This window comes from Thamnophis elegans, chromosome 4, assembly GCF_009769535.1.
Source record: "Thamnophis elegans isolate rThaEle1 chromosome 4, rThaEle1.pri, whole genome shotgun sequence".
Lineage (NCBI taxonomy): Eukaryota > Metazoa > Chordata > Lepidosauria > Squamata > Colubridae > Thamnophis > Thamnophis elegans.
In genome coordinates, this window is record NC_045544.1 from 65,512,222 (window position 1) to 65,539,111 (window position 26,890).

At 41.1% G+C, this 26,890-nt stretch overlaps 1 protein-coding gene across 1 annotated transcript in view; it reads left to right on the top strand.

Annotated features, from left to right (window-relative positions):
- The first annotated feature begins 821 nt into the window (after positions 1-821).
- The window catches only part of PGBD5 (piggyBac transposable element derived 5), an 89,503-nt gene continuing 63,434 nt past the window's right edge, over positions 822-26,890 (top strand). The window contains 1 exon segment of the mRNA XM_032215891.1: positions 822-1,565. Within this exon segment, the coding sequence (XP_032071782.1) occupies positions 872-1,565 (694 nt within the window). The 5' untranslated portion in view covers positions 822-871.

Genomic DNA, 26,890 nt, shown 5'->3' on the forward strand with positions numbered 1-26,890 from the left:
TGCTAGGTATGATCGTTTTCTCTAATAGTGGCAAGGTCTCGGGTTCTGTGGTCACTTCCAGATCTCAGCTTCCCTCTTTGCAATCTTTTTGTTATTGTTGCTTTAAAATATGCTCTCTTTGTCCTGATGGTAAATTAGTGACACTCCTGTTTACACCACCGCGAAAGTAACTCGAAGACCCTAAATCATAGCTGAGTGCACCATATCTGCTTATAGAAGCTTTTTTCCGAGGAAGTGGAGGTGACAGGATGGTCATTATTGCCAGGCGCGTGTCTTATCCTGCTGTTTATGCAGAAAGGCATGCAATTTTTCTAATTCGTTTCTGGCTCCAGGCATGCCTCCTGCTGGGTCCTGCTGCTTGCCGTCTTCCTACCTGAACATGTGCCAACTCTTTAATAATCGGTGGTGAGCTCAACCGCTTCTTATAAAAATTACTTTAATTACTGCCTTAATCCATAATCCAAAGGGTCTTGCGGTGGGACTCCGGGAGTTGTGGTCTTCAGCACCAGAGCGTCGGACAGCTCCTTCCAATAGCGTTAAAAACCCCCAGGAAAAACGCTAAGCGATCTCTTCCCAAGATAGATCCCACGGAGATCCGGGAAACTGGCTGCGTGGAGAAAGGCATCAAGCAGCTGTAGCGCATGACTCGGAGTCAATTAGCCACTTGCAAACTTCTCGCGTTGGATCAGTAGACTTTGCGCAGCCTCTGGTCTTTTTCTCAAAACCAACTCTGTGATTTTAAACGGCGGAGCTCCTCCCCCTTCAAGGCGGGGAAATGGGTGGTCTCAGGGCATCGGGAGCGCTCATAAAACCCCACCTCTCGTTTTAGGACTGCAGCTGTAATTGGCTAGATGAGGAGGTACTGGAAGAGATGTTAAGCTGGCTGCTTCCACCCATGGCTCTGCACACACATACGGGCGGGTTGTGCCGGAGAGAGCGGGAGGCTGGGCTCCGAGGTGGCGGAGGCGGTGGAGGAGGAGAAAGCGGTGGCGGAATCGATGTTTCCCCAGCCTGCTTGCCTACTTCGGTGACCGAGCCGCTCCTGCTGCTGGGTTGCTGCCTGCGGTCGGAGGATCCGTCCGAGCGAGGGCGGCTGCTGACGCCGCCGGTGGAGATGATGGCGGAGGGCGGCGGCGGCGGCGGCGGAGGGCAGCGGCTCAAGGCACTGTCCCTTCTAGAGGCAGCCCGCTGCCGCTATGAAAGCCTGCAGATTTCCGACGATGTCTTCGGGGAATCGGGCCAGGACAGCAGCGGCAACCCATTTTATAGCACCACCGCCGAGTCCCGCTCTGCCTCCGAGGAGGAGGACGACGACGAGGAGGAGGGCGAAACCCCCGAGGGAGGACGCAGCCATCGGGGCAGGACTGGGGGACGCCAAGGCTCCAAGGCGTCGGCAGCCGAAGAGCAGGAGGGAGAGCAGCAGCAGCAGCAAGTGCAGGGTGGCTTGGAAACGAGTTTCCTGGGTCCCGCGGAGCAACAGCAACGGGAGGAGGAGGAGGAAAGCGAGAGGGGTTGGAGCCAGAGCCTGCGGAACACCCCGACGCCTTCCTTCAAGGATAGCAGCGGTAAATCGGCTCGCGTTCTCTGAATGACTTGGCCGGTGACTCAGGATGTGTGGGTCTCTGTGCGTGTGTGTTGCAAAAAGAGGAGGGCTCCTGTTCTGGAGGAGTGTGGGAGAAAGTGGGGTTAACGAAACGAGGCAGTGAAAGGTCGCCCGACCCTCCCCCCCCCATCCGGAACTCCACCTTAGGGGAAGAATCTTTAGGTTATTAGGAAGACGCCCGGATTCAATGCTGGGATAGACTGTTTTCCCCCCATTGGGTTATAAAGAAGCAGCCCTTTCCTTAAGTCAGTTTCCCTCACTCCCGTGCCTTCCAAATGCTTTGGACTCTAACTACCGTCACTCTTGGCTCCGTGATCAATAGTCATGGTGGCACATGGTAAGAGTGGTCTAGCTTAGCTGGAGTGGGGGCGGGGAGGGATGGCCGCCTTGAAAGGGTTGCCTTCACTTTATTTCCATGTAAGTCTGACCCTCTGCTGTATTGGTTGTAATTGTGTTGCCTCTGCTCTTTTTCTGCAAGAGTCAAGAAGGGGTTTTGTGGGAAAGCACCGCTGCGTGGAAAAACAACCTCCGCAATTGTAGCCCTTGTCAGACTACATTGTAGGAGTCAGGGCAAGGCTCCTTTATGGTAGAAAATTGTGCAAGAAGGAGGCAGATCTCTTGCCAATGCCAGTCACTGACATTTTATTACTAAAATTTCAAATTCAAAGTGAATACAATTCAGTGATCTAAAATGAGAAAGTAGGAAACAATTGATGCATCCAGAGGGTAGATCTTCAAAGTAATTACAAATATATAATGGGTTGCCTACATTCTGAAATGCAAAAATCCTGGGCTACTGAGCTGCCTGATTTGTTTTTTTTTTAAAGGTGCCTTGCAATGTGACACTGTAGGTAAAGGGACAGCTGTCTACCATAACTCCCCTCAGTCTGTTATTCTCACATATGTCGGGGCTGCTGGCAATTCTGCTAGCTGTAATCCAAAATATATTTCAAATGATCTGCATGTTCCAAGCAATATGAACTGTTGTGGTAGATCAGGACTTTCTTACTGCAAGTACCTGGGTATTCAGCTGCTGAGCCCTGCCAGCTAATTGTGAAGAATCAAGCAGTAACTAACCGTAAACATCTGAATATCTTTTGGGCATCTGTAAAGAATGTTGGATCTCCATGATAACTGTAGCTCTGCCTAGCTCTGAATTTCTATGCACTCTAGATAACTGATCAAATTCTTCATTTTTTTGGTATTAACCCTTTGAGAGGTGGGGTCAGAAAAACAACCACAAGTGGCTTTTTAGCTTCAGTTTTCTTTGGTTTCATTTTAATATTGTCAAGAATTTGGAAAGGTTTGCCTTTGGAAAACAGTCTCAGAAAGAGACAAGTGAATCACTTTTTCTTAACAGAGTCAACCTGCAAGTAAAGCAGGGATACATTTGAGAGTAAGGAGTTGTTGCTCATTGCTTTTGACAATTAGGGGTTAAGTTCTGCAATTGAATGTTCCCTATTTGATTGCCAGGAAGATACAAGATGGTCATATAATATATAGCACAGAGCCAGCTTTTTAAATCATCCTATCATGATCTGGTTTTCTTCCAAAACAAGCACATAAAGCCAGGAGTCATTGAATAATGAACTGTGAGTTATAAACATTCATGCATGAATCAGCCATAAGGATAATTATGAAAAGTAGAACACATGATGCAGGATTCTGGCATTTTGCACTATTGCACAAATTGTAGATCTTTGTTGCTTTCACCTGGGCTGTATGTAAAAAGAAACCATTGAATTAATGTATATAGCTTGTTGATTGTCTACATCAGATGAGACTTCCAAAGATACAAGTTATGAAAGTCAAAGTTAGATCAGAAACCTATGCACAATTCTTAACTGGGTCTAACAAATACCACATCTTACAATATGTGAAAAACTAGATCTCTTTGGAAGGGGATAGTTTGGGTGAGTGACATTTTTATTGTTGTATTTGCATAATGCACTATGCCTTAATTATGCTGAACATTCATTCTGCTTAGTTATAGATAGTGAAGACTTTTGGACCATAGAAGGTGATAAAAACAAGTAAAATGAAGCCTCTTTTGATTCCTGGTGATTTTATAGACACATCTGTGGTTTTCTAGCCAGCTAAGTGATTTACTACTGCTTTCATCTGAAAGTTTTTCAAAATTGTAAATCTAGCCACTATATCTGGAAGACTTGATAGTCTGTTTTACTCTAGTACTAACCAGGTCGCAATCTGCTTACTGGTAGCTTCCATGCACAGATAAGTTTAACCTGGTGCTGCCACCTGCTGAGATACACTAGGCAATAGATTTTTGTTAGAAATAAGCCTCTTTCAAACTGATCTAGTATTTATTAGAATTCTGAAGGGGGAAAATGCTTTGTTTTCACAAAATTATTTTTCTAGCCTGTAATATTTTGCTCTGTTATTTTTAAAATAAAATACACAAGTGTGGGCAATGGCCTCTCCAAATCTGGAAAAAAATGCAAAGCTGGCTGACAGCACAGAAAACATATACAGACACACTTTACAGAGGACTCCAGTTACCTATCCCTACTCTGGGAGAGCAGACAGTTTTTTAAGCATCTGGAACACCATCCAGGTGGAAATCACCAAGATCTCAGAAAGACTCTAATTCCAGAAGCAGATATTGTGACAAGTAGACATGCTTCCTGGTTCCTGAAAGGTAACTTAATTTAACTGAAGGGATTTGGAATGTGCAACTCTACTGGTTCATACTGGCTGCACTTACAGGGTCCCTCAAATAACTGAGCCCAATGTCATGCAGGGCATTATAGGTCACAACCAGCTTCTTGAAAACAAAACTGGCAGAAAATTTGAAATCAATGCAGCTCATGGAACACATATCACTACTGAGGCATGCCCATCATTGTCTGCACCTCTGCATTCTGGACCAGTTGAAGCTTCTGAGGGATCTTCAAGAGCAGCCCACATTGAAATAATCAAGTAGGAAGAGATTACTCTCTGAGTGACTGTCTGAAGGGCTTACTGATTTAGGAAAGAGTACAACTGGAAGGATGCAAATACTGTTTTGCCCATAATTGTCACCTACTCTTCAAGCAGGAGTTTTCAGTCCAAGAAGACATCTCCCACCCCAGACTGTGCACCACTCTTACATTGATAAATGATACCCTATCCAAGTTTAAAATGGAATTTCCCTGGATCTAGATGACACTACTAACAGCTACTTTGGTCTTGACTGAGCCGGGTATAGTTTTTCCATATCCAAGCATTGGGACACAGCTTTGTCAGCTTCACTTGGCTGGCCTGGGTCTGAAACATATAATTGGATATCTTTAGCATACCACTTGTGGGACACAGTGATTCAGTGGCTAAGATGCTGAACTTGTTGATCAAAAGGCTGGCAGTTCAGTAGTTTGAATCCCTAGCACCACGTAACGGAGTGAGGTCCCATTACTTGTCCCAGCTTCTGTCAACTTAGCAGTTCGAAAGCATGTAAAAATGCAAGTAGAAAAATAGGGACCACCTTTGGTGGGAAGGTAACAGCGTTCTGTGTGCCTTCGGCATTTAGTCATGCCAGCCACATGACCATGGAGACATCTTTGGACAGCGCTGGTTCTTAGGCTTTGAAACAGAGATGAGCACTGCCTCCTAGAGTTAGGAACGACTAGCACATATGTGCGAGGGGAACCTTTACTTTTTAGCATACCGCTTATAGCAAATCCAAATCCCACACAGACACATTTCATGTAGATTGTGAATGAGGTGTGAGGGCCAAGTCCTGTGATACCACACAAAAAAGAAATCTAGGGACCAATATCTCCTAGCCCTTTAATCAACACCAACTTGAAATGACTGTGAATGAAGGAAAAGAACTGCAGTAAAGCAATTTCAAAGTCCTGGAGGTAAGCCAGAAGGGTAACATGCTTGATGGTTTCAAAAACTGCTGGAGAGATAAAGGAGCATAAGGATGGATGTACCAGCCCCATCCTGGCTCTGCCACCGATCATCGGCAAGTACAACTGAGGCTATCTATTCTAAATTTCAGCCTGAAATCTAACTGAAAAAGGTCTAGCTAAACTGCTTCCTCAGATTTCTTGATGGCTGCAGCATGACATCGTTTTCAATAACTTTCTCTTTTGTATCTATTTTGTATTAAGACAACATTTTACCTTGGACAAAATGTTTGTTTTTAAATACTCCAAGGAACTTCATATTTATTTACCCCTAAACATGGGGCATAGCTCAAGAAACATACTGTGAATTTGTTTATCTATGCTTGAGGAGACCAACTCAGATAAGATGAAGCTGATGTAGGCTAACCTTATATATACAAGTTTCCCCTATTGCCGTTAGGATTGGCTGGAGTCCAATCAAAGTATATATCAAAATGGGAATCTGTCTAGACATTTTGGGAAGGTTCCTTTAACTCAGCCAGGCAAAGTCCGTGATTACATAATTGCTGTGATTGCAACAAGGCTGTAGAGCAACAGATCAGGAACTGTACTGTGCAGTCCTATGAAGCCAGCCTTTCATTGGAGTGGTAACTAGAGGTTCTCCAGATGTTGCTGAATTGTAGCTCCTAGCATTCTTCACAATTAGCCTTATTGGCTGTTGCTGCTGGGAATTCTGTTTCAGCAACATCAAAGTGCCACAGGATTACCCCCGCAGGTTTTGGATGGCTTTGTGTGTGTTGTGCTTTCACGTCTTAGAGCATAAATAAGCCAATAAAAACATAACCCACCTCTGGAATTTAGTTATAACCCACCCCTTGTGGAATATTAAAATTTGCCCTTTGAACCTCAACATGTTTAGAAAAAATATAACCTGTTGATTTTAATTATGCTTGCTTCTACTCTTCATAGGGTAAAACCATGAAGTTAGTAAAATAGAGAACTGAAAAACATTCCGGATTGTATGAATGTAAGATTTTATATTTGTTTCGTCTGAAAAATACTTTGGAATTAATACAATACAATACAATAGCAGAGTTCGAAGGGACCTTGGAGGTCTTCTAGTCCAACCCCCTGCCTAGGCAGGAAACCCTATACCGTTTCAGACAAATGGCTATCCAATATATTCTTAAAGAATTCCAGTGTTGGGGCATTCACTACAGCTGGAGGCAAGCTGTTCCACTTAAGTTAGATACCTCTTAATTACACAGCTTCCCTCTCTTCAATTGCCTCACTGAATGGCAAAAAGGGTCAACTAATATTTTCCTTCTTTATACTTATATTTATTTGTTTATGAAACATATGGCCACTTTGCTTATGTACCGTGACTCTGGGTGGCTCCCAATGTGAACAATAAAAGAAGTAACAAAAACCAGCATTCCAAAACAAGTCCAACCCCTAGTGGCCTCACTACATAAACAATAATAGTTTCTGGACTGTAGCCGTACCCTGTCCCTGTGATGGCGAACCTATGGCATGCATGCCACAGGTGGCACACAGAGCTATATCTGCTGACACACGAGCTGTCAGCTCCAGCGTGCATGTGGTGCCAGCCAACTGATTTTTGGCCTTCCAGAGGGCTGTGGGAGGCCGTTTTCACCATCCCCAGGCTTCAGTAAAGACTCCGGAACCTGGGGAGGGTGAAAACAGCCTCTCCCAGCTGCCCAGAGGCTCTCCAAAAGCCAGAAATATATCATTTCAAAACTTCCAATAGGCCTGTTGGACCCCTTTTTCACCCTCCTAAGACTCCCGAAGCTTTACTGGAGCCCGGGAAGGGCAAAAATGGCCTCCCCCCAGTCCCCCGGAGGAAATACCAAGCTCAGCTTGGAGGCGAGTGTGGCGTGTGTGTGTGTGTGTGGGGGGAAGCATGGCCACATGTGCATATGTTGTGCACATATGCACACGTGGGGGCGTACTTTGCATTATGGGTGCTAGCACACATGCGCACTATTGCGCGTGCACATTTCTGGCACCCAACAAGAGAAGAGAAGAACCCAGCTTTTTCAGGCCTTCTAGAAGACTAGAAGTGTAAGGGCCTACTAGATTTCAGGGAGGACCCTGTTCCATAGGGCAGGGCCCCTACTACTGGTAGGAAGGTGCACTGCTTACATTCTGTTAGATGACATCTTTTAAGAGAATAGACCTGAAGGGCCCACCTTTTCTGATTAAATCAGATTTAGAAAGCAGAGCAAATGAAAAGTACTGCAACAAATGAGCAAACTAGAAATCAAACAAAAAAAGGACTGCATAGTGAAAAAGATTTTAGAAGTTTATGAAAATGATTTCTGTATTAGGACATTTCTATTCTGGAGGAATATAGTGTGGCAATTGTGGTTCTTTTTAGCTTCACAAGTCTGGGGTGTAGGTGGTGGAAACACAGTGGCCAGCCCTACATTATCTAATGGTTGTGTTTGCACTCACCTAGAGTAATTATTTACCCAGATATGCTGGCAGCACACCACCACCAATGTCCTGTCAGATGGAAATTTGGCATTTTCTACATCTTTTCCCTTGATGGATGGGAGGCTGTTATTTCCTTCTGTTCTGTTTGCTTTTACTTTTGAGGGGAAGTAAATAATGGTGATTTCAGGTGTGTACTTTATGTCAACAATAAAAAGAAGCTCCTATAGAACAACTCCTTTTTCACAGGATTCCTGCAGGACTTGTTGTTGGCAGCAGGAAGAAAATATTAATTATATTAACTCTTACTTCCCTGGTTTCATTACCTGGAAGACTGAGATTGGTTAGTTTCTCCTCAAAGAACCCTGGTCTCATATTATCCTCTTTTAATTCCCTCACTGACTGTATGTATTTGTACCTCATGCTGAAAGCCAGTTTGTTGTAAGGGCTGAAGGCCAGAAACTTTGAGTCTTTGAGACTTTGAGTCCTACCTTAGGCACGAAACTGATTCAAAGGCAGCCCCATCTTCAACTTTTTATTAGTTCTCCTTGAGCCAGTTAAGCATATTGACTAAATTCACCTATTATTTTTAATTATGGGAGGGGGGAAGATAAATAGATAGATAGATAGATAGATAGATAGATAGATAGATAGATAGATAGATAGATAGATGTTAGACATGAAAACCTGATTGAAACAGCACCCCTCTGTATATGGATGTTATGTGATGCATAGATAAGGGGAAGAGCCCCCTTTTTTCTAGTCAATGTGTGTGAGATTCAATTTTTTTTACTACCGGTTCTGTGGGCATGGCTTGGTGGGCATGGCTTGGTGGGGAAGGATACTGTAAAATCTCCATTCCCTCCCCACTCCAGGGGAAGGTTACTGCAAAATTCCCATTTCCTCTGGATTAGCTGGGACTCGGGAGGCAGAGAATAGATGGGGGTCAGGGGAGTCAGAGGTGGTATTTACTGGTTCTCTGAACTACTCAAAATTTCTGCTACTGGTTCTACAGAACTGGTCAGAACCTGCTGAATACCACCTCTGGGTAGGGGGCTTTGACCATGTGGTCATGTATGCTGCCTAGGCCTCTTACCTCACCCCAACTATAGTCATCCCTGCTTTATTATGAATTGTCTAACCATAGTTTTATTGAATAAATCAAAATAAGCTTGGATTTCAGAATAAGGCAAAGCCAAACAAAATATGTTTTGATGCAGTGTGCATATAAATCCAGTCTCTGCTCCTTGATGATAAAATGAAAAAGAACATTTTACTGGTATTCCAGCTAGTCAAATCTTAAAAAGTCAATAGGAATATATGAAATAAAAAAAAACTGAGGCTTTGCTGTCTTGTAACGACTAAATATCCGTGTATACCCTTAAGGAAAGTGAAATCTTGGTAGACCGGAGTTAAAGGAGAAAATGTACTAAGTACCCTCAGCCAACTTCACATTAACACATTTGTTACCATTTGTTTTGTGTTTTGCGTTGTACCATTTTGGGCATTTAATAGTATTATTTAAAGCCACACTCACAGAAGTATACATTAACAAGTTTCAGCAAAAGATATTTTGTCATCAAAAAGTTCATTGAAGCAGTTAGACATGGAGTCATTTACTTCATGGTAATGTTATTAGTCATTTTCTTACTACAAAAATGCTTAAAATGAGCTGCTAATTTTGTCTTAGAAAGAAGAGACTAAAAGACGGATTTTAAAACTGAGCTCCATAATTCCAGAGGGCTTCAATGAACATTTTTTCACTCTTTTAAACAATTGCAAATTTAATGCTCCTATATTTTAGGAAAGGAAGCAAATGTCTTATTTAAATCAGTATCATATTGTATAGTGTATAATACATTTACTGTATATAATAAATAAGGTAATGCAGTGTTTTATATCTAATGATGAGTTCAATGAGTTTTCATGATGCTGAAAAAAATTGATTTTTTGATTCAGTAGGTGGTAGTGTGAGCAGACAAGGAGGACATACATTTTAGTTAGTTTCCTTCTCTCACAGAGGTGAAGTGCTGTGGCTCAGTGGTTAAAATGCTGGGCTTGTCGGCTGGAAAGCCAGCAACCTGGGTTCGAGACCGGAGCACAAGCTCACCCCACCTTCAACCAACCCAGAAATTTTAAAGCATGCAAATGAGATCAGATAAATAGGTACCACTTAGGTGGGAAGGTAACGATGACGCCATATTGGGCACATGACCATGGCATTATTTTCAAACAACACTGGCTCAATAGCCTTGAAACAGAGATGAGCATTGCCCCCTATAGTTGGCAACAACTAGCAGAGTAAAATCCACAGGGACTCTTTTACTTTCTCTCATTAGACACCTCCCACTGCATTTCTTCAGATCCACCCCATACAATTGATGACTTTCAGAAGAGTGTCAGAGGTGGCAAAAAGGACTACAGGTGACAGCAGGAAAGGTGGAAGAAGGAATCAGTGAAATTCACCTGCCTCCCTAACCCCCTTTAACCCCCCCCCTTTGTTTTAATAATAAGCACTTCTGTGGGATTAAACAGCTTTCTGTCAATAGAAGGACAATTACTGGGTAAAACTAGATTGCTCACACAAATGAAGTTATTGGGACTAGATGAAATGTGAAATGGATAATCTTCAAATTGATACCTACAAATTGCAGCTCAACCAAATCTTGCCAGAAGACAGGAAAAAGCCTATTTTTCAAGAAACAATTCTTTGCAGGCCGGAGGACATCATGCAACAAAAGAACAAGCTTCCTCTGACAAAAGTTATCCTAACATTTCAAGAAGAATTTGGCTTCTTGTGCAACTCCAACTTCTACCATTTCTTTGAATAGTCACAAACCTGTGAAGAAAGATAATAACAGAATAGACCAAGGGTGTCAAGCTCACGACCCAAGGGCCAGATGTGTCACAGATTGGTATTGCCCATGCCCAGTTTAGCAAAAAGTCATGGTATGTCACGTGACACCACCGTGACAATGTGAGCTTGACACCCTTGGAATAGACATTAAATATTTGGGGTGTTGTTAATCCTTCTAGGTTGTCCAGACAACAAGGACAACAATAAATACATGCTCTGTTTAGGGAAAGTTCCATCTGAATAATTTCCTGTGATCCCTCTCCCTCTGTAGACTGAGATGCCTTTTCTGTGACAATTTTCTAATCTGTAGACTCTTCCTCCAACCACCCAATAAGAGCTGTTCATGGGACTCTGAAATGGTACATACTGTACCATTTCAGAGTCCCATGAACAGCTCTTATTTAAAGCAACTAGGTAAGCGAATATGTTCTCTTCGGTTCAATAAGCGATTAATAGAAAAGGCCCTAGATAGAAAAGATTATTTCTACAAACAAGTAATAAGAACAAGGTATGTGTATGAGGCAGCCACACTTGGCCATGCCCAGACCATTTGTGCCAGGGGTGAAGACCACAGGAATCACAATTTAACTTTGTGAAGGTGTTTCACTATCATTCTAAGGCCTCATATGGAAGTTCTGCCAACCAAAAGAAGATTTTGTGTCTGCAAATGGATAAAATTTTGGATGGGCATGAGGTGAAGTGACACGGCTGGTTTTAGAGGTAAAGTGTGCATGGTGGATGCTTTTTCTCCAAAATGATTCAAAAGTGCACACACCTTAGTTGAAAAGAGCCATCTCCTTTACACACAGCTCCAGCAAAGGCATCGGATTTTTGACTGCTGAAAGTCAAGTCAAGATTCAAAAAGGCTCTCCCCAATCCAACTGAAAGGTAACAAAGGTGGCAGATGAAATCGAATGTAAGAAGGATACACATTCCCAAAGTGATAACCATTGGCTAAAGCATTATCAACAGGCCATATGTAGAGATAGACATTAAATATTTGGGGTGTTGTTAATCCTTCTAGGTTGTCCAGACAACAAGGACAACAATAAACATATCAAGTCATATGCAAATAATAAAAATATCAAATGTAAATAAAGTCACAAGCCAGTAAAGTAAAATATTCTGTGGTTTTGTCATGGCGAGGACTTGTGAGATGATTAAACCTAAGAAAATTCTAAAACAAACACCCACGGGAGAACAGTACAGCACTGGGCTATGCAGGATTGGAATGAGAATATTCAATTGAAAGTCCTGTCTCTGGAATGAGGAAGGAGAGGAGGAGGTGACAGATGGCTCCCCACCCCACCCTGGATTATAAAGCTGCCTCTTTTATGGATGAAAACTCAGACTGTATTTTAAACACTTTTTAAAATTTGCTGCGAGGAAGATACTCATCAAGAAATTATTCCTCCTCTTGGTGCCACCAGTGTAAAAGTCCCATCTCTTCTCTTTTCTTCTCTCTCTCTCTCTCCCTCCCTCCCTCCCTCTCCCCCTCTCCATTTCCACATTATTCATTGACGAATTCAGTCACAATAGGAAGAAGCGGGGAATTAAATTGTCTCATGGGAACCGGTTTGTCTACTTTGAGAGTGACATTCAATGTTCTTTGGCAATGTATACATAAATACAAAACCACTGCAGTTTAGTCTCATTAAACTGAACAAATGTGTTATGTAGCACTGGAAAGTAGAAAGTCTAAGTGGACCTTGACAAAGCAACCATCCTTCAATAATGCTGGGATCCTCAAAAGATAATAAATAGATTTAGAAAAGAAAAATACATCATACATCACAGCCAAGAACATTTGGGCTCATTATTTTGACTTCCATCAGCAGAAATTAAGTTGTGATGGGAACTACATAGTGCAAAAATGTTCTAGCCACATTTGTTTGTCTATAATTGTCATTTGGGTACCTAGCCCTACATTTTTACTGCAAAAATAAGCAAAATTCATTCATTCATTCAATTTTGATGCAACGTGGCTTCAATGACTCTAGGTGACTCATGAAATAAAGAATAATATAAAAACAAGTAAATAGGAATAGATTAAAAATTAATCCATCATTATAGGGCAGTAAGAATAACCATGAGAAACAAGAAGGAGAGCTGCAACCAAGACAATGATCACTTAAGAAGAATTTGAAATCTGAGGTAGAAAAAAAAGCCACAGGAAATAGGTGATACTCCCAGCCCTAGACCATGTAAGACTTTCTAGGTGATGATTAGCACTTTGAACTATGCTGGCAACTACCCTGGCAACCAGCGCAGCTCATGAAGCAAAATTGTCAAATGTTGGCATTCTGAGCCAAGTCTATCACAATTGCTATGCTACATTATGGATCTATTGGAGCTTCCAACTGGGGTTCAAGGACACCCCCTTGAGAGGTCATTGCAATAGTCAAGCTGCAAGATAACAAAGTCATAGAATATAAAACAATTGGGTTGGAAGAGATCTTGCAGGTTTTCTAAACCAATCCCCTGCTCAAACAGGAGATCCTATGCCATCCCAGACAAATGGCTGTCCAGTTTCTTCTTGAAAACCTCCAATGTACCTAATAATGAAGCCGTTCCACTGATTAATTCTCACTATCAGAAAATTTCTTCTTAGTTCTAGGTTCCAAAAGGCAAGACAAGAAGCAATGGATGAAAACTAAGCAACCTAGAACTAAGGAGAAGTTTTCTGTTAGAACAATTAACCAGTGGAATGGCTTGCTTTCAGAAGTTGTGGGTGCTCCATCACTGGAGACTTTTAAGAAAAGATTGCACAGCCATTTGTCTGAAATGATATAGGGTCTCCTGCTTGAGCAGGGGTTGGATTGGAGGACCTCCAAGATTCCTTCCAACTCTGTTATTCTGTTAGGTCAGTTCTCTCTTTCATGATCTTACATTTGCTACTTGCCCTCAGGTGTTTTGAAGAATAGGTTAACCCCTTCTTCTCTGTAATAGCCCCTCAAGTACTGGAAGACTGCTATCACATCACCCCTAGTTATTCTCTTTGTTTTACTAGATATACCCAGTTCCCTCAATCATTCATTGTATGGTTTAACCTCCGTATCCCTTATCATTACCACTTCATTCTTTCTAAGCATCTTTTTTATATCATGGTGACCAGAATTGGGCACAGTATTCCAAATGTGGTCTCAGCAGTGCAGTATAAAGTGGCACTGCCACTTACTGTCATTTGTCTGAAGGGGTGCTTTATCCAGAAAAAGATGCTAATGGTGTACCAGATAGAGCTCTTTCCACAAGCCGTCTGTTCTTCTGAACTTTCTGAGATAGTTGCTTTTAATCTGTTCATTTAAAATTATGTTAAGTAATACTGAGGATATATCATTATATGCTGAATAATCACAAAATAATATATTTATGGTAAAGAGCTGCTTATTTAATTCAGGAGATATCTGTCTCCTGTAGTTTCTGCTCATCCAGCATGATCAGACAGAGTCGGCATACTTTAGGTCCCATCAGTTAAACAGCAATAGAAATAGCACTTAGACTTATATACCGCTTCACAGTGCTTTACAGTCCTCTCTAAGTGGTTTACAGAGTCAGCATATTGTCCCCAACAATCTGGGTCCTCATTTTACCCACCTCAGAAGAATGGAAGGCTGAGTCAACCTTGAGCCTGGTGAGACCTGAACTGCCAAACTGTTGGCAGCTGGTGATCAGTAGAAGTAACCTGCAGTACTGCATTGTATCCACTGTGCCTCTGCCGCTCAAATCCATCTTATTAGGTCCAGGAGGTGGACCTTCTCTTTTCATGATTGCCCTCTGGAACAACATACCTCAAGAGGTTTATATGATCTCTACCTTGACTTTGTTTAGACGGGACCCAAAAAATGACTTTTTCACTCGGTCTCTTAAAGGAATGTTTTGTACTCAGGGATGTATATTTTATTGCTGTTTGGGGACATATATCATTCTTGTTATTTCTTATATTGTTATGGATTTTTTTATTTTATGTTGTATGCTGCTCACAGTCATAACAGAGTTGAGCAGCCTTAGAAATGTGATACATTTCACCCTATAGAGGTATGCAATTTTTTTTTTAAAAGGAAAATTATTTGAGAAGATCATCCAAGAGTTTGAAGCATTCAGAAGTGGTTCAAAGTCAGAAACAAGTCCCCTTCCTCTTGGGACAACTGTGCAGACATGTGCAAATCAGTGTCTTGAAAAATGTGTACTTACATACAAAAAATAAAGGAAGTTTTTAACAGGGTGGATTTCTATACAGGGTGAGAAATTACATGTTTCTAAGCAGACATAAGGGGAATAATAGGGTTATACCATTAATGAGAGAGGGAAACAAAAAACTGAGGACTGATCATAGCCCAAAAATCTCTGTCTAGATTTAGCAACATCTTTCCCCCAAATTTACCTAAGGCAGCTCTAGACACATACCGTTTTTAATTCTTTTTATTGTGAAATTTGAGTGGTGTCACATGAAGATGAATGAAAGGGATGCATTGTTTGCTGAAACAAATCTTTTGCCAATTACTGGGAGATTATATGCACAGTCAACATGACTGCGTGATAAATGGGCTTGGCTGAGAGGTTCTTCTTTTATATGGAATAGCTCTCAAAAGTGGAGAGAAAAGAAGGAATGTTGGTTAATACTTGACCGGTGATGAGATTCAAATAATTTAACAACTGGTTCTCTTCCCTAATGACTGGCTGGGTAGGCATGGCCAGGTGGGCATGTGACTGGGTGGGCATGGCCCACTCGACGTTACTCATCACACCCAGCCCTGCCTTCCAGCCACTCCGCTTCAAAGGCCTCAATAAGATACAATTTCCCTATTTATTTGCTACTACTGAACATCCAAAATGGCAGAAAATGCCCCCCCAAATGGCCGAAAACAGCCTGAAAAATTGGCTGGGGTGGGGCCAGCCAGTGGTGGGATTAGCCGGTTCATCGAACTAGGAAGAATTTTAACAAATGGTTCACTTGAATCGGTCCAAACTGGCTGAATACCACCTCTGTATTTGATCTTTGCAAATGCTATGATGAGCAGGGCAACCTGGTTATCTCCAGGAATATTGGATTGCAAATCCATTACAGGAATTAACTGGGGGTGGAGGTGTCACATTATTTCATCAGCACTGATTAATTTTGTCCTGTTTCAATTTCTGTGTTTAGGATTCCAGCTGAACAGAAGTAACAAACAAAACCAGGATTCTCAGACAATATGACTCATTTTAACATGCCAATTTCATATAGGTATAACGATAGGTAGTCCTCAACTTACGACCATTAGTTTATTGACCATTCAAAGTTGCAACGGCACTGAAAAGTGACTGATGACCATTTTTCACATGACTGTTGCAGCCACCCCATGGTCACATGATGAAAATTCAGACGCTTGGCAACCAGAATGTATTTATGATGGTTGCAGTCAGGGGTAGGTTCCGGCAGGCACTACTGCCAGTTCGCTCATGGGCGTGCTGTGTGCACAATAAAAATTGTTCTGTGCATGTGCAGAAGACAAAAACAAGATGGCGGCACCTATGCGCCACCCAGAGAACCAGTTTGGGGGCATGGCAGGCCTGGGTCGCTACCGATTCCAGCGACCCAGGCTGCCGAACCACTATCAGTTTGTCCGAACCAGTCCAAATCAGTAGGAACCCACCACTGGTTGCAGTGTCCCCGAGTCATGTGATCCCCTTTTGCAATCTTCTGAAAAAGTGAACAGGGAAGCCAGATTTACTTAACAACTGGGTTACTATCTTAACAACTGCTGTGATTCACAATAACTCTGGCAAGAAAGGTTGTAAAATGGGGCAAAACTCACTTAACAACAGTCTTGCTTGGCAATGGAAATTTTAGGCTCAATTGTAGCTGTAGGACAAGGTTTACTCTGTATGTTATTTGAATGCATAGAAAAATTGTATCAGAGACACAGTGATCTCTTTCCAACTTGGAGGAAATAAGAGCAGTTTGCTAAACTTCTGGAGCATGCAGGGACAGCACCATTTAACTTTGCTGCAGGGAGAAACTGTTCAACTTGAACATTGAACAAATTGCTCGGAAGCATTGCCTGCCCATAAGTTCAGTGGAGCCACCCTGAGTAAACAGTCTTTCCCAATTTCGCTTTTTCCATAGTCTTAGGAACCATAGTGGCGCAGTGGTTAGAGTGCAGTACTGCAAGCTACTTCTGTTGCTGCCAGCTGCCTGCAATTCAAATCTCACCAGGCTCAAGGTTGACTCAGTCCTCCATCCTTCCGAGGTGGGTAAAATGAGGACCCAGATTGTTAGAGGCAATATGCTGACACTCTAAACAGCTTAAAGAGTGCTGTAAAGCACTCTAAAACTCTATATAAGTCTAAGTGCTATTGCTATTGCTTGCTTCTATAATATAAAATAGAAGTTGAAATAGAGGGGTGGCAGAGCAAATGAAGAAACTGGCAGGGAATTAGTTCACTTGCATTACATAGGTCATATTTTAAGTAAGCCAAGACCTCTAACAGTTGTTGATTTTCTACTTTGTTTGAAAGGTCCCATTCAAGCATGTCAGTGATAGAAACAGTGGTAGAACCAGAAGTTGGCTTATGTATAGCTTCCTTACATACCAGGAATTTCTCTAATTTTGACTGCTTGGTTGAATTAGTTGGTGGTTGTCGGATGGACGTTCCTCCATGTTAATTCTTCCTTTGGCATCTTATTCAGACAGATTCCACAGACAGGCTACTATTCCTTTCCCCTTCCTTCCTTCCTTCCTTCCTTCCTTCCTTCCTTCCTTCCTTCCTTCCTTCCTTCCTTCTTTCCTTCTCTCAGCAATCCACCATTATTGCAATTCTGTGATATTGCCTATATTGCCATTCAAAAAGAAATTAAAACCAAGTTGCTCATGAGAACGGCTGCTGGCAGTTTCCCATCTTGCTTCGTCCCTCCTCACAATCTGCTGAGTGAAAGGCTTGCTGAGGCAATGCAGGATTGCACCAGGAATGGAGGAGATACTGGAATAAATAATATTATGTTAACTCACAAACACTTTCCTAAATTTTGTTGCGACCATTTAAGAAAACCAGGAAGTCGCCAACAGTCCCTATTGGCTGCAAGGAATACTTTTGGAGATGGATAGTAAAAAGGGTAATTCCTGGCAGGAATCTGACACACCATTTCCAATTTAGATCCATAGTACATTCTAGATTCCCTTTACTACTCATCCCTTTTTTATTGTTTTAGGGATATCTTTAAAGAGTTGTGAATAATGTAATATGTAGTTTGGTCTTTTAGAGTTCCTAAGTATCTAAACTGGATATAAACAATGCAAGTGTTATGACTAAAACAATTATTTTTCTTGGATTCGTGACAATAAAGAGATCAAGGTTCCAAATATTATATTTGGACACAATTAATCTATATACATAAAACCACTCACTCATCATGAACTCTCCAGAACCGTAAAGCTACAAACTTGAAATTTGGCACGTATGTTCCTCTTGGCTTCTAGGTGCTCGCTAAGAAAGATTTTTTGAAATGACCATCAGATCATTAGTATTTCTTATACAGCAATTAACCTACTTCGATGCTAAGGAGTTCTACTCCCCCTCCACACCTGAAAAGAGCTCTGTTCCAACTGCCAGTTGCCTTATATTAACATGCTCTGGTGCTAAGGAGTTAGACATTCTACTCCCCTTCCTCACCTGAAAAGAACTCTGTTTCAGCTGCCAGTTGCCTCACATTCCATTACCTCAGTTCAAACTGGCGGACATTCCACTCCTTCACTCAGGAGTGGTCTATGGCTCCTTACAGTACTAAATGTTGGTACCTCACCAAAATGTCTGTGCCTTCCACCTATGGAACTGCTTCCAGACTCAAGGCGGTGGGAGCAATTTCTCTTATGTGTTTCAATCACTGATCATCACTGAGCCAACGGATTGTGAACCAAATTTTTCCTGCATAGCCCGAGCTATGTTTCATCGTGAAGCACAAGTATCCAGCTAGTTTATTATGTAATTGTAAACAGATTGGAATTCTGTTCTTTGAATTAGAGTGAGCTAGTTTGTTATTGGCATTTGTGATGGGATTGTCAATGGCACATTGTGTACAATATCTGTTCAGCACTAACTGCTCCATTTTAAAGCTGTTTATTACTGACTGAAAGCAGTTATTTCTTGAGGGTGAAGATATGATTGATGGAAAGGTTGTTGTCAATTACACACAATGAAGCTTATGTGGAGGATAGGTATTGGAGTGAACCAAACCTGCCAATGGATGGCATTTTGAAGAGGTTTACGGCCAAAGGAACAGCTAGTGCTCTTTGGTTCAACAAAAAGCAGAGTATAATTTGGAGTAGAGGAAAAAAAACTTTTGGGTGAAAAAGAAAAATGTCCAGGAAGAGAGAGGCATGATATCCTGTGTTATATACCATCTAGTTCAGAAGAAACAGAATCAAGATGATTTCTGAGACAGCAGTGATTTTGAATGATTGAGGGAACTAGCTATGTCTCTAGCCTATCGAAAGGAAGGATTAGGAGGGATATGACACTTCCTGTATTTGAAAGGCTGTCATAGAAAAGAGGGCATTGACTTATTCACCAACTCACAGGAGGGCAGGCAAGAAGTAATGAGTGGATTCAGTGGTGGGTTTCAAAAATTGTTCGAACCTACTCTGTGGGTGTGGCCTCCTTTGTGGGAGTGGCTTGCCACCCATGTGACCAGATGGGAGTGGCTTGCCACCCATGTGACCGTATATGAAGATGCCAACGACACTTGTCAGAACCACCTTAAATTACCTCACACACAGCACTGGCATGCATAAGAATATGATGTAAACTTGTTTTTTAAAAGGCATCTTTGGTTTGCGTTAAAACAACTTCAACACACACAATGTTCTGATTGCACCACAAACGCAGTAGTCATCCTTACCTTTCACAGAGGCATTGAGTTTTATAAATATGAGCATGATAGTATAGAATAAACATATCCAAGGACCAGTGGTGGGTTTCAAAAATTTTTGGAACCTCTTCTGTAGGTGTGGCCTGCTTTCCGGGTCCACTGGTGGAACCTCTTCTAACCGGTTTGGTAGATTAGACGAACTGGTTCTACCGAATAGGTGCGAACTGGTAGGAACCCACCTCTGAGTGGATTGTTAAAGAGAGACCCAACTTAGACGTAAGGAGATATTTTCTGATAGTGAGAACAATTGATCAATGAAATAACTTGCCTCCTGGAGTTGTGGGTGCTCCATCACTGGAGGTTTTCAAAAATAGAATGGACAACCATTTAACCAGGAGGGTATAAATTCTCCTGCCTTGAGCAAGGGGTTGGACTAGAAGATTGTTGAAGTTTCTTCCAGCCCTATGTACTATGTTAATCAAGATCTTTCCTCCTTGGCCCCTAAAGAGGCAAGCTTCTAATTCATTACCAGGCACAAATCACTAGCTAAGGTCCTTAGTAGCTCACTACTTAAGGGACCTTCTTTTCCCAAAGTAACTTCCATTCTAGTAGGCTTGATCCATGTCTCAGTCCTTAGCAGGCAGTCTCCCCTTCTTTTGCCTTGGCACAGACAACTCTTTCATGGCTTCCTCCGGCAGTCCTAATCCCAAAGAGCTATGGTAAGTTTTGCAACTGCTAGCAAATTTTGAGTACCAGGCTGTTTGTATGATTATGGACTATGTTATTTGGATTATCCCTTAACTGAAAGACATTGATGACTGACTATCTTATCCGTGTATGACTTGGACTGTTTGATGGACTCTGATACCTCTATTTCCACGAAAGTAACAGCCTATTTAAACTGCAGTGTCTCTGTATGCAGGTTTGTGTGTTCTCCAACACAACTCTCACAACGCTTCTCTGAACGCACTCACTCTCCCAACGGGGAGCTTACCTAACAATCTTGCCAAAGGGCCTTGAAACACATCCAAGATCAAGAAAGCAGGAGGAAAAACCTGTTCACTCAAATTCCTTTATTTACAGTATAAAGAGATTTTAATGGATGCCATTAAAAAGGTTTTTGGATGTGTTTCAAATAGATTGCACTGAATCAATTAAGGTAGTTTATTAGCTGTCATCCAGATATAGGTCCTCCAATTCATTCTGATCCCACTATCATTTCTTTGGAGAGCTAATCAAAATTAAAATATTACAAAGAGAACAAATTTTGAATAAGAGGAAAAGAGAGTTATGTTTTTTCAGATCTTCCTTTCAGTGTGATGCAGATACAAAGAAAATTCTAGCTAATTCATCTAAAACTTACTGCAGTTACCCTATGGTAATATGGGCGACCAATATATTTGATAAACAAGCAAACTAACAAATTATTCTTCCATATTCTGAGATATTTGGTTGTTCATGAAAATTGGCAAGAGGAAATTGTATAATTCTGAAAGACTATTACTTACCTCAATTACCTCAGAAATGTTTGGAGGGTCAACGGATCTATCAATCATCATCATCATCATTGTCATCATCATTATTATCATCTTTCCTGTTGTTTTATCTTTTACAAGGAGATCAGATAATACTTAAATTACTTTAGGAGCTATTCAAAAAGAATATGCTTTCCCCTCCTCCCCAATCACAGTGTTCCACATCCAGGAATTTAATTTAATGGAAATATAGAGCAGACCAGGAGTATACATGCAATCCTCAAACAGCAACTGTTCAAACTTATAACAGTGCTGAACAAGGGGGACTCACGAAGGGTCCTCGAAATTCTGGCCATTGCAGCATCCCCAGAGACACATTATTGTGATATATACAGTAGGTGCTTGGTAACTAGCTCATGATTACAATGTTGTAGTGAGCCATGGTCACATGACTGCAACTTCTGATATTCCCGGCCATCTTCCCACAAACCAAGTTAATGGGGAAGCCAAAAGGAAGAACAAAATCACTCCTGTTGCTTTTTTATCCACCCATGCTCTGTAGCATCAGCCTGACCTTCAGAGCACCTCCCCACAGTACCTCCTCCTCTCCCCCAACTTGCTTGTTTAGGACTCCTGGCTCACTTGAAATGTGCTCTAGGCTTATTTATTTTTAATATCATGTTCAATGGTTAATTTCATTGAGATAGTGGAAAATTACTTGAGTTTTACTTTCTGGTCTCACATAGAGAGTAAAAAATATTTTCTTTTGCTAAAAATATCCTAGGTATCCAAAATATCTGGGAAATTATATTTTAATAGTTCCTTGCTGGAAGAAACACAGCTTGTGTTGTGATGATGATGATGATGATTTTAATTTATATGACCACCATATAACTCTAGGTGATTTACAACATTAAAAATGGCCCCCAAATATATTTGTAATAAAAATGCAAGAAACTAGTAGAGACATACTTGATATACAGAGCAGAAGGCTTAGTCATTCACAAACACACATTAACATATCCTGTTGGCTCATATATCATCATGACCCTGAGCCCTAAGAAAAAGCTAGGTTAACCACTGAAACTATCCAAATCTTAAGAGATGCTATTCTACAAGGCAGGTGCAGCAACATGGAAGCAATACTTCCTGGAACTTTTAAAATGACGCTACTTAATAGACAGGATGTTTAGATAGCAATAGCAATTGCATTAGGACTTAATGTGGCTCAGTGGCTAAGGCACTGAGCTTGTTGATCAGAAAGGTTGGTAGTTTGGTGGTTCGAATCCCTTATACAGATCTCCTGCGTGAGCAGGGGGTTGGACTAGATGATCTCCAAGGTTACTTCCAACTTTGTTACTGTTTACTATCCCATAGCACTCCCTGGGCAGTTCACAATGTCAGCATTATTTGCATATTGTCCCCAACAATCTGGGTCATTTTACTGAAGGCTGAGTCAATCTTGAACCCCATCAGAATTGAACTCTAGGCTGTGGGGCAGAGTTTGCATGCAATAATGCATGTAACCACTGTGTCACCAGTTTGGGGATCTTAAGTTTGGGATTTAAAGTATTTATTTAAGATAATATTCTATGTCTCCTGACAGAAAAAGATATATGAATCACAATGAGGAACCCTTGAGGGGTTGAATGATGCCTCCAATGTTATGTCAGAGCAATTGACAGTACTATTTAGCATCTTCTTTCACTTCAATTGGTGGGAAGTTGCTATAAAGTTGGTGCTGGTAATGAAATAGTAGCCTGCAATGAATACCTGTCAGCACACATTAAGCAACATGCCAGGATTAAATTTTTGATGATGATAGAGTCCCTCCAATTGAAATGCACTTGTTGAGATCTGCAACTGGTTGTTTATGGTGATGATTGTGTTAAAATGAGTACTGTGCATCACTGGGCTAAAAACACTATGTAAAGTTGGTGAACCAGGAAAGTCTAACTTGTGTGATCAACAACAAAGTGGATGATCTGTGACAACAACCAATGAGCTTCACATGAAAAAGTTTCGTAAACTGATTAAGGGTAATTGGCAGACCACTCAAAAGAAAATTGCTGTCAAACTTGGCATTTCACAAGAATGTGTTGGTCACGTTATTGATGGTCTCCAGTATCAAGAGATTAGTTCAAGATGGGTTCCTTACATGCCTATGACAAAGTTGAGAGCTTCAAGAACTTAAATTAATCAGCAATTCTTGTTATGGTTACCCTTATGACAATAAAAATGATGAATGTCCTCACGGTATTGTCTCAGCTATAAAAAACATGGACTCATCATTATGACCTCAAAATGAAGTATTCATCCATGGAATAGCATGGAATTAGAACCTAGGCTTTGGCAGGAAAACACATGAACATGCTTTCAGGGTGGGTGGGTGGTGCATTGTTTCTCATACAGCTTTTCTTAAACTTACACTACAGGTAGTACTCAACCTATAACCACAATTGAATACTGAAACAGACAAAATCCCTTAGTTCAAAACAGCATTATTAATCTTAATCAACTATTATGTAATGAAGTTTTAAAAAATGTTTGAGACTTTTATAAAAGGAGTAGAATTGATCTGCAAAGATTAAATGAAAGAGTATAGAGATAAATATTTGTTAAAATATTTCTTGTTCCTTGACACAACTAACAATATAAACCCTCACTTCTGCCTCTTCCGTATCCACAACAATCCAGGGGTTTTCTTTTTTAATTTCCCTCTACCAGATCATATTTGCTCTTATGTGACTTTTTTTTCCAATCAGCATGCTGTATGTCAGGTCTGTTTTTCCCCAGAGGTATATCTGACCCATTTTTGAACTCAGTGTTCTTCTACAATACCAAATTTGATCTTGACCAGCTCAAGGTTGTTGGGGCAATATGCTGACTCTGTAAAAAACCTTTTAGAGCTGACTCTGTAAAAAAACACTTAGAACTGTAAAGCACTATGAAGCGGTATATAAGATACAATATGCAATATGCTGACTCTATAAAATATATACAATATGCTGACTGTAAAAAACCACTTAGAGCTGTAAAGCATTATGAAGCAGTATATAAGTCTAAAGTACTATCGCTGTTGCTAAAATACCAAGGAAAATGACAGCCATTAATAAATCCCATTAAATACTATGTCTTTCCCTCAATTATGTACAGTAAATTTTGAGTTTCAAGCAAACGGATTTCATAATTAGGAGACAATTTTATGGAACCAAACTGCTTCAGCTTTGGCACCCTACAGCAAAATAATCTGATTATTGAAAGAAAAAAGAAAAAGAAAAAAGATAAGAGAAAAGAGGTTTGCATTACATTTTCTAGGATTCTTGGCCAGATAGTACACTATACAATAAATGGAACAAACAATAGAAGAGACATGGAATCTGAATTTCCAAATGGCTATAATGCATTCCTTTCTATTCTTGAAATAAAAATAGAAACTTAATCGTGAGCAGGTGCTTGAAGAACAGTATAGTCTTTATATGCCCCAAATAGAAACATAGATATGATGGAGGATAACTGATTCACTGAAACATAGTGTAGCTCATTAGAGTAATGTACTGGGAACAGGCCAAAACTGGCATTTCTCAGCCTGGTAGAATGTTACTATTCTGTCAAGCCAGCAAACTCACACCAACAGGTAGGAAAGAAATGCTTGCCCTCTTAGTTTTGCTTCTTGTCTCCTCATTTTCTTTTCATTCCCTAACTTTCCAGGGAGTATATATTAGTATTGTCTTTATTCTGATATGCTTTTTTATGCTGATAGAATTTCAGGGAAGGAAGGATGTGGTAATAATAATAGCAGCAGTGTTGAAACTTGAAATGCTTGATTTACATGTTCGCCGAGACAAATGAATATAAAATATTTTAATATCTACATCAGCAAGCACTCTGTTAGCAAATGGCTGTTAAAACTGAGGCTAGCCTTCATGTTGCAAGTCAGACATTTTATTAGGAAATGCAAGAAAATATGCTAAATATGCTAGGGATTGTATAAAAATAAGTTGCTCGGAACGTATTTCTGAGTTTGTGCTTTATGAGACCACTTATAAACACGGACATGAGTTTTATACAGATGAAACCCTGCAGTTGGGATTTCCAGCTGAATACCTCCCAGATTGTGACTGTGTGACTGTGGTGCTCCTCAACAAAACATCCATCCCATTGTGTCCAAATGTCCATCAAAACCTTTCACCAGCCCAATGCCTGATTTTTTTCAACATAAATCACCCTGTCCTTGAATAGCTGGGTGGATTGGATATTAATATTCGAACTACTATAAGCCCATGCATTTGCTATATGCTAAATAAAATAAATAAATAAATAAACCTCCCAGAGAGTGGTTAGGATTTCTGTAGAGATCTTGGAAGATGGGCCTGATCTGTATCCAACTGCCTGGCGCCTTGCTACTCAAAATGGGCATTCCTGAGTTAGATGCATCAGGCACCTGCTTTTGTAACAGATATTTTCTCATGGGAAAAAATAAATTTGGCCCGGCTCGTTGGTTTTCTTCAAATTAATGTATATCTTATTTAACCACTCCATTAGACAAGGGCAAAATATCCAACATACAATGTGTGTGTGTGTGTGTGGGGGGGAGATGGTCATTGGTTACATTTAATGGATAGCAATTATGACAAACAGCTAGACTTATTTCTGTTTTATTTATTACATACCTCTGTTATATTAAATATATACACTATTGGTTTATCATACTTATTAACAATGTACAAAAAGACTGAGACTGAAGCCCAGATTCTGGCAACATGGGAAGAGGCAGGGGAATTGTGGGCAAATGAATGCAGTTAACAATATCCCCAGATGGATGAGCTTCATCCTGAATTCCTTGTGTAAAGCAAAATCATAGAGTTTGAACACCTTTAGAATGAGCTTGGAGAACTATTTCTCTGCAATGGTATAGAGCAGGGGTATCAAACTCAAGGCCCGTGGGCTGGATCCAGCCCACGGGGTGGTTAGATCTGGCCAGCGGGGCCACCCTGGAAACAGTGAAGGATTGGCCTGCAGTACCTCTGCCAGCTAAAACAGAGCTTGCAAGGGCTGCGCATGGCCCTCCCGGATTTTGTTTTTGGCTGTGACAGACTCCTGCAGTCCTCTGCCAGCAAAAACAGAGCTTGCCAGCAAAAGCGGAGGGCGTGCGGCCCTTACAGGCTACATTTTTGGCTGTGATGGCCTCCTGCAGTCCACTGCCAGCGAAAACAGACCCAGGGAGAGTCGCACACGGCCTTCCCAGACTCCAGTTTCAGACCCAGAGGGCTGATGTCAGGCTGGCCATACCCACGCTGGGCACACCCACCCCAGACATACCCACTCGCCCCCCTGATTCAAACACAAACCTGATGATTGTGTTTGACACCCCTGGTATAGGGTGTCCTGCTTGAGTAGGAGGTTGGACCCCTCCAAGGTCCCTTCCAACTTTATTATTCTATGTTCTATGATCCTGCAAATAGGTGCCCAGCATTATTAGGGTTCCAAGTACAAGGAGCAGCCAACCCTTTTGCTATTAGGCAGTCAGAGATGGAGCAGAGAGAGTTACACAGTTATCTTTTGATGAGATTCTGTAAGTAGCAAACTGGTTCTTTGTTTTTAAATGTAGAACTAAACAGGAATTCAGTTGCTGAGGCAAAGGAAAATAGGACAATGTTGTTGCTTCACTGAATTGTAATTCTTGGATTCATGAACACAAAATTCTGTAAGGGGAAAGTAACGTTAGCTTCCTCAGAATTTGTTCTGGTTATTGTATTCGTGTTGATTACATTCCATTTTAACTTAGGGCAACAGAAGTTA